This window comes from Pteropus vampyrus, unplaced genomic scaffold (assembly GCF_000151845.1).
Source record: "Pteropus vampyrus isolate Shadow unplaced genomic scaffold, Pvam_2.0 Scaffold179, whole genome shotgun sequence".
Lineage (NCBI taxonomy): Eukaryota > Metazoa > Chordata > Mammalia > Chiroptera > Pteropodidae > Pteropus > Pteropus vampyrus.
This window is the reverse complement of record NW_011888960.1, coordinates 1,400,167-1,408,258: the sequence shown is the minus strand read 5'-3', so window position 1 is coordinate 1,408,258 and position 8,092 is coordinate 1,400,167. Positions and strand designations below refer to the sequence as shown.

Here is an 8,092-nt window from a genome sequence, read left to right as displayed (position 1 = left end):
GCGGGGGCCCTAGGGGTCCCCTCACCTCACGCTGTGTGCATCCCTGCTCTTTGTCACTTTTGCCTTGTGTTTTCTGCAGATCATGATCGAGTTCTGTCCTGGGGGAGCTGTGGACGCCATCATGCTGGGTGAGTCTTCCTTGACCCAGTGCCGTGGTGCCAGGGTGGGCTCTTGTCTAGGGTGGGCGTCCTTCACTCCCCCGCCCCAGTAATTCACCTGACCTGTTTGAGCACCTCCCCGATGTGTCCCCTTTCAGAATCAGGGGTTGAGGTTGGGTTCTTGGAGAGAATGTAGAACACTCGTTGGAAGACCAACACTTTCTCTTCAAAAAGCCATGTGTCCTTGAGCTGGTCACTTGCCCCTTCGCGCTTCCTTGGCCATAAGACAGATGTGATGCCTCTTTTGCTTGACCCCACGGCACTCTTAGGAGGTGAAGAGGAGAAGTGCCCAAGGAAAGTTCTTTGAAAAGTGAGGATTCCAACCCATTTTGTAAGAGCTTAATGGCGATGTCAGATTTTGATGTCCCAGGCAAGCTTGAGCAGTAACTAAAAAGTATATTCGTAACCACCACCATTTGGTAAATAGTCACCGTATGCCAGAGATTGTGGTAGCTGCTTTCACATATCTGATCCTCGTGTGTGAAATCAGAAGCGGTATCTGGCTTATTCTTGACCAGCTGACACGCAGAGAAGTGAAGGGAGCTGCCACAGAGTCACACAGCAGAGCTGGGACGTGAACCCAGTCTGGGTGACGCGGCTCCTAACCGCTGCCTCCCCCCACCCCCGCCTGCATCAGCCCCTGCTCTTGCCAGCCTGGTGGGCAGAGCATGGGGAACGGCTGAGGGTTTGGGGCCCCAGAAGGTTGAGTGACTTGTCTGGGACTCAGTATAACGTAGCACCATCTGGCCACTCTTTTTACTGTGAAGGAGGCATTTCCCCCCGAGTTTATCTCAGGAATGTCTCGGATTTTAGCAGCCCTCTCCCATCTCGAGCTATGGTAATGCTGGCCTTCCTCGCAGAGGCCCTTGCCACTCGCACGGTTCCCAGGTGGGTGCACGACAGCAGGGAAACCGGATCCGGGTATATGTGACATAGCTCTTGGGTGTGCCTTTGAAGATTTTCATTGTGGAATCTAAGGAAGAAAGATGGTGCTCTTGTATGAGTTGAGACTGTCTGGGTTATAAGGAGTCAAAGAGGATTCAAACTAGGTTAGGGAAAAAAAAAAAAAGGTAGGGGAGGTGGGAGGGGGAATTTATTTGCACAAATAACTGAAAAGTTCAAGAGTGTCTGGCTTCAGGCACAGCTTGATCTGGGAGTTTTAAAAACGTGGTCACAGGAACTTTTCACCTTGCACATCTCCGGTACCACTGCCAGCCGGGGGACATTCCTTCCACACCCGCTCACATCAGGCTCCAGGCCGCTTCTCCTGCTGCTTCCGTGACCTGGAATGCCCTGGCCGCCACCTTTTCTCCTCTCAGACACCTCTTCTTCCTTCAAGACACAGCTCGAACGTCCTCTCCTCTGGGGAGGCTTTCAGTTCCGTGGGCGGAAGGAGTTTCCGCCCATCTTGCCCTTCCACACACTCGAACCCCCTCTGTGCCCAGCACTACTCCCCGTTTCCGTGTCCCTCTCTGCGTCCCTGCACTGAACGCAGCCTGACACGGAGTAGGCATCACTCGGCCTTGCTCACAAATGATCTCTGCCTCTCGGAAGGGATTTGTTTATGAACCTGAACTCCGAGGGAAGACTGGCTGGTCCTAATCTCAGATCTGTGACTTCCTACATGTGTGACCTTGAGCAAGTGACCCGGCCTCTCTGAGCCGCGGTCTCCCCACCTGTAAGATGGGGTACTAATTGTGCCTCCTCCGTAGGGTTACCGAGGCGCTTAGACGTGAACTTGGTTGACGCTAAGTGCCCGTTAGTGCTGGTGGCTTCTGTGGGCCTTGGACCTGGTGTGGGCTCCACACTGAGCTGCCTGCAGCGAGCACTTGCTGAGCTGACAACGGTTCTCTGTGTTTCCAGAGCTGGACAGAGGTCTCACCGAGCCCCAGATTCAGGTGGTTTGCCGCCAGATGCTGGAAGCTCTCAGCTTCCTGCACGGCAAGAGAATCATCCACCGGGACCTGAAGGCCGGCAATGTGCTGATGACCCTGGAGGGAGACATCAGGCTGGGTGAGGATGCTGCGGGGGAGGGCGGGAAGGCGGAGGGTGAGAGAGGGAGCCTTGGGCGAGTGTGGGAGCCTCCCCTCACTGGCGCCCGGGACGTTGGCAGTCCTCCCCAGCCCGCCCAGGACTACAGCGTGTGTACAGTTCCCATCAGTTCTCACTCGATGGTGACTGTGTCCCCAGGGACATTTGGCAGTGTCTGGGGGCATCTTTGGTTGTCATGACGAGAGTCAAGGGGTGACCAGTGGCACCTGGCGTGTAGAGGTGAGGGATGCTCCACAGCCCAGAGCACACAGTGGCCCGCAGGGCGCGGTGGGGAGGTGCTGGTCCAGCCCTTTGCTCTTGCCCCCAGTCAGAGAATTTGAGTGACGGATAGAGGATGAGCCGGATCCATTCCCAGACAGGAAATAGTACGTCAGGCACACGCATCCAAAACTTATTTTTTTGTCTCCTCCCCCTTTGGGTTTTTAAAAAAATTATGGTAAAATACACGTAACATAAAATTTACCCTTTTAACCATTTTTCACAGTACAGTTCAGCGGCCTTAATATTCACATTGTCTTGCCACCATCTCTGCCACCTGTCTCCAGAACTTTTTCATCTTCCCAAACTGAAACTGTCCCCATTGAACACAAACCCCCTCCACTCCCCCCCCCCCCCCCCACCCCCGCCGCCCCGGCACCTGCCCTTCTGCTTTCTGTCTCTCTGAATCTGACTCCTCTAGGGACCTCGTGTAAGTGGAATCATGCACTGTTTGTCTTTCTGTAACCGGCTTATTTCACTTAACATCCTCAAGGTTCATCTGCGTCGTACCCTGTGCCAGAATCTCTCTGTATTTTTAGTCAGTTTTTTAAAACCAACATAACACACACGTGTCCTGTGCCGCCACCATGTCCTTTCCCCATCCATCCCGAGGACATCTCTTTGAACTCTCCTCATGTTTCCTTCTGCACTGCTAAATAATATGCCTCTAAGGCTGTTTTTAAGTAGCGAGTTTTATTGTTCGATGAAAAATAATATTGCTTCCTATATGAAATTCACGTAGTACAGGAAGGTGTAAGAGAGGAAGCCAGAAAGTGCCTCCAGTCTCACCCAGAAATGCACAGGAGTCATTGGCCCTGCTTGTCACCCGACACCTCGGCGTGCATCTCTGCCAGGGGAAGGATGCGCAGATAGAGGATTTAGGGAGATGGTGCTTTCTTACCAGTTTGACTACATTTAATTCCATTTCCACTGACATCCTCTGATAGTTATATAGTTTATTCATCTGCAACCCCCACCCCCAAACCCCGTCCTTCCAACACAGAAGCGTCACTATTGGGAGTTCCTCTAGTGGTGGCCTTTGTCTCCTTAAGGAACATCTTTATCATGTCCGCAAGGGCCTGCACCACCGTTGAGTCCCCATGATTGAGAGGTGCAGCGATGGTCGTGAGGGTTGGAGCAGAAATGCAACATCCTCTGCAGCCGGAGGGCAGCGGCCACATCTGGAACTCGGGGCGGGGACCTGCCGAGGGTCACAGAGCTGCCGGAGCCGGAGCCGGGGCTGACCCCAGGGTCACTGGCTCACTTCCCAGGGCCGGCCCCCATCACTGCACTCACCTCCACGCGTGCCTGGAGCTGGCAGCTTAGAGTAGGGCTGGGTCTCTCATCTGGTGCATCTCAGTCCCCTGGGGGTCCCTAACACCAGATTGCTGGGCGCAGCCCCCAGGGTTTCCAACTCAGCACTTCTGGGGTGGGGCCTGAGAACATGCATTTCAAACAAGCTCCCAGCCGAGGCTTTGCTGGTCTTGGGCCTACGCTTTGAGAACCACTGCTCGCGAGCCTCACTGCCCAAAGTTAGGAGTGCTCTGTGGCCCAGAGGTCGGGTGGCTCTGCCTGAAGCAGCACGCGAAGGGGTCTCCTGCGTGGGGCATGAGCAAGCCACACTCTGCTCTGTGTCCCGAGGCTAGAACGCCAGAGGCTCGCAGGGTTGGACCCAGGGGCTCCGCTGCATCTCCATGTTCTCTTAGCCGGCGTGCTTAAGCGCAGGTGGTCTGGGTCAGAGGGACCTGCGTTCACACCCCAAGTTGGCTTCTGGCGCTGTGGGCTTGGATGCGTCTCGTAACCTGCTGCCCTTTCATTTCCTCGTCTGTAAAGTGGGGTGATGATAAAACTGCCCTCAGAAGGTTGCGATGCCACTTATAAGAAGATACACGGGTAGAAAGTCACGAGCAGATGTGTATGCCGTAGGCGACGAGGAGGTGTGTGTGCAGGAAGCTCTCCCTACAGGCCCCCACAATTACTGGCGTTTCATCACGGGTCTGCTGTGCCCCGAGGCCTGCCCCGGGTCTGGAGACAGAGAACGAGACTCCCTCCTTTCCCTGCGGAGTTCCCAGGCCCGTGGGGAGACCCGTGGGAGCGTCAGGGCTGGGGCGTTCTGTTCCCCCACTGGGGCCTGGGGTTCGGGGTGTAGGAGAGGCTTAGGTGAGGTAATTGTTTGAGCTGAGCTGTGAAAGGTGGACAGGTACTTGCCAGGTAAGCCAGGCTGTGCGGGGCAGTCCCGGAAGAGGGAGCCTAGTGGGCGGGGCCTTGGGGGCGAGAAGTGGTATTTTGGGAGGAGCGATTCTAAAGATAGAACAGCGCACGTTCACTGGGCTTGTGAAGGCCCCGCTCGGTGCCGGCCGCAGACCAGGCACGTTCTAGGCGTCTTCTCGTTTTACCCACAGTCCAGGGGTCGCTGCTGGGTAGAGACCACACCCAGCACCGCGAGGACCCCGAGGTCCGCAGTGAGATGCGATGCCCGGGTCAGACCCCGAGGGAGAAGCAGCGGGGTTTGGACTCGGTCTTCCTGGCCCCGCGGCTGCCATTGGGCCGGCTCAGTGAAGAGTAGAGGGCGGGAGGCCAGGGCCGGGCTGGGTCAGGGAGGGCCCTCGAGGCTCAGGGAGTATCGGGTTGGGGCGCAGAAGACAGTCTCAGTGCTCTGGGGAATCCAAGGGAAGCCTTCGGGTCAGCCTTTAGGAACTGATCACTTGCAGGCAGCAGAAAACCTGGGTCAGGATCAGGTGAGGGGCTGGTCAGAGCAGGAAGCCCTGGGTTCGGGGACAGGGATGGGGTCCCTGCAGCCTTGGGCGGAGAGGTGTCCTGTGGGGTTCTCATTTCCCGCGCTGTCTCCCCACAGCGCCCCCTAGGGCTGGAGGGCGTGACGTGCAGGCGGACTCCAGGATTTCCTTCTGAACCTAAAGCACGTGGGTGCCTCAGGTTCCCAGTGAGTCCACCTGTGCAGTTGGGAAAACCAGGAAGCCAGTTAAGAAGGAAAAACCGTTCAGGGGCAGTGGAATGTGCAGGTCTCCACGTAGTTCCCGCGGGGCCCTGGAGCCGCGGTGTGGACGCCTGCCAGGCCCGTCGTTCTGTTTTAGAAAATTCTCCTTCCCCGGCCGGAATCTGCAGCCTGGCCAAGAGGCGGCTGGCCATCTGCCTGCCTCTTCCTGGCTTCCTGGGACCGTCTTGGGCCTCTGGAGGCCTCCCCTCCCCGTGTCCTTACGAGACTCAGGGAGGCCTAAGAATGCCGGGCAGATCTTTCTCCCAAGCAAGGACGCCACCCCGTTGGAGACAAAGTCCGTGCTTCTCAACGGAGTGTGAGTAAACGAGGAGCAACAGGGTGAGCCGAGCAGGAAGCAGGGGCTCTAGACACAGACAAGTGGTTCAGATCCCGGCTCTGCCACTTCCGAGCTGGAGGAACACGCCTACCCATCCAAACCTCCGTCCTCTCGTCTGTACAACGCGTGTAACGACAGACCAGCCTTACAGGGCTGCTGCGACCAGGGGGGTGAAGTGTGCACAGTGCTGTCCCAGAGAGGCCCAGGGTCACGTCCTTCTCTGCTACGAGGCGTTTCGCTTCTTCCTTGTGGTAAATAGTTACTTCTGTCAAGAATTTCTAGTTTCCTTTGCGATTCGTTTGAGAGTTTTTGAGTAAAGCACAGGTTCCAGCTCCGGAAGCAGTTCTCCGTGGCCGCTGGGAATCCACTTGTGCAGAGAGAGAAAGGAGCAGTGTCTGCTGCCCTGAGACAGTTGGGACATAAAGCGAGATGTGGACTTGGAGGTCCAGTCTGTGTTCTTGTCCCGGATCTGCCATTTGGTGGTGGGTGACCTTGGGCAAGCCAGCGAACCCTTCTGAGCCTCAGGCTCTCAAACTCAGAGTGGGGCGATAGTTCTGGCCTCAGAGCTGGTGAGACGGTTGAGCGAGGTGATGCGTGCAAAGCAGCCGTAGGTGCCCAGCACGTCACAGAGGCCCAGGAAGTGCCAGGGCCCTTTCCCGGGCTGAGGAACGTCTCAGAGCAGCTGCTGCTAGAAGGAACATTCCCTGTTCTCCAAAGAGCCTGTGCGCCCCTCTCCCCACAGCGGCCTCTCTGAAGATGGGAGGCAAATTTCACAACTTTTGGGGCCTTTGAAGTTCTACGCAGAAGTCTGAACTGGTCTCCAAGTCAAAGCGCCAGCACATAGGCTGGCACATAGTAGGTGCTCAGTAAACAGTAGCTTCCAGCACTGCCATTACTTTATTGGTTTATGCTTACTGCGGGACCCCTAATTCCCAGAGGCCCCCTGTTGTACAGCAGGCCTGGCAGGCAGGCCTGGCAGGAACCAGTCACCCACCTCTCTCCCCGACCTTGACCCCAACCCAGAATTTCTGCAGGCTGAGGTCCTGGTTCTTTCACTATGGCTACCATGTGCTAAGCCAGTGTTTGATATGTAGTAACTCGTTTAATCCTCAGAGACCACTGATAACATTTTACAGAGGAGGGATTTGGCAGCCAGAGGTTAATGTGACCAAGGTACGCAGCTAGTAAGAACAGTGGGATTCCGACCAGCACAGCTGCCTCCAGAGCTCACCTGCTTAACCACTACCCTCTTTGAGACTCTTTCGGTGGCACATGGTAAAAACCATCTCCTGTGAGAAAGGTAGACAGGAGAATGCGTGTGTATGGTGTATGGAACCGAGTCGGGGAAGAGATACAGCTAGTTGGGCATCGAGGTGAGTTGGTCCCTGGAACACAAATGCTGCCTAGACTGTCTAGTGTGTGCCTCTTTGTGCGTGTTGGTCAGGCTGTCAGACCAGCCCCCTCCGCGGAGCTTCTGGCACGGTCACGTTTTACTTTTTCTCCTTGAGGATGAACTGAACCTCACCGTTTTCGATCTCAGAGTCAGTAATTTCAGTGGAGGGCTCTGATCGGCCCAGCTCAGCTCAGATGCAGATCCCTGGACCAATCAATGAGGCCCAGTAAGGAGGGGCTTCTCTGATAGGCCCGGCTCATGGCCAGTCTCTGAGAATGAGGGTGGCATAGTGGTGGGATGGACGCAATGGTTTTCCAGAAGGAGAGGGTTTGGACCGGCCAGGAAGGCAAACTGTTGTCCACCACGGACTAGTACAGCGTGTTGGAATAATAGAGGCCCAGACGAAGGGGAGTGAGTGAGGCGGAAGCATCGAGGGGTGAGAAGCGAGAAAAAAGGGCTGAATTTGTGATTGGGGTTGAGGGAGAAGATACCAGAAAGACACAGGGTGATGTGGGTGTCAATGAAGGCAGTGGGGGTAGGAGGCTGAAAACGGGAATGAACGCGAAAACAAAGGCTTCGTTAGTGGTCGTGTATATCTAGTTGTCTTAAAAACAAAAAACAAACAAAAAAAAGAATAAAAAAGGAACAGAAAAATAGAGTTGCTCTTCCGGTCTTACGTTTGGCTGCACGATATGATCCTCTTTTAATAGATGAGGAAACGATGAGGCAGCTCGTCTCAGGTCACAGTAGGGTCTTCTCAGGTCCCTGCCAGGCACTGTCGCCATGGCACTCTTGGGAAGGCAGATGGGCCCGATAATTAAGAGAAGTCACTCGGCTGCTCTGGGGAAGCCGGCCTCGGAATGAGCCGGGACGTGCTGCCGGCTGCTGTAACTGGAAGA

The 8,092-nt window shown here is 55.6% G+C and overlaps 1 protein-coding gene and 1 long non-coding RNA gene across 2 annotated transcripts in view; both read left to right on the top strand.

Annotated features, from left to right (window-relative positions):
* Window positions 1-8,092, top strand: part of STK10 (serine/threonine kinase 10) — a 94,385-nt gene that overhangs the window by 42,805 nt on the left and 43,488 nt on the right. Inside the window, exon 4 of the mRNA XM_023537144.1 lies at window positions 2,022-2,171. Within this exon, the coding sequence (XP_023392912.1) occupies window positions 2,022-2,171 (150 nt within the window). The remainder of the gene's footprint in view (window positions 1-2,021; window positions 2,172-8,092) is intronic.
* LOC111746218 overlaps window positions 2,190-8,092 on the top strand; it is a 13,784-nt gene continuing 7,881 nt past the window's right edge. Inside the window, exon 1 of the long non-coding RNA XR_002783021.1 lies at window positions 2,190-2,429. This is a non-coding gene — a long non-coding RNA (uncharacterized LOC111746218). The remainder of the gene's footprint in view (window positions 2,430-8,092) is intronic.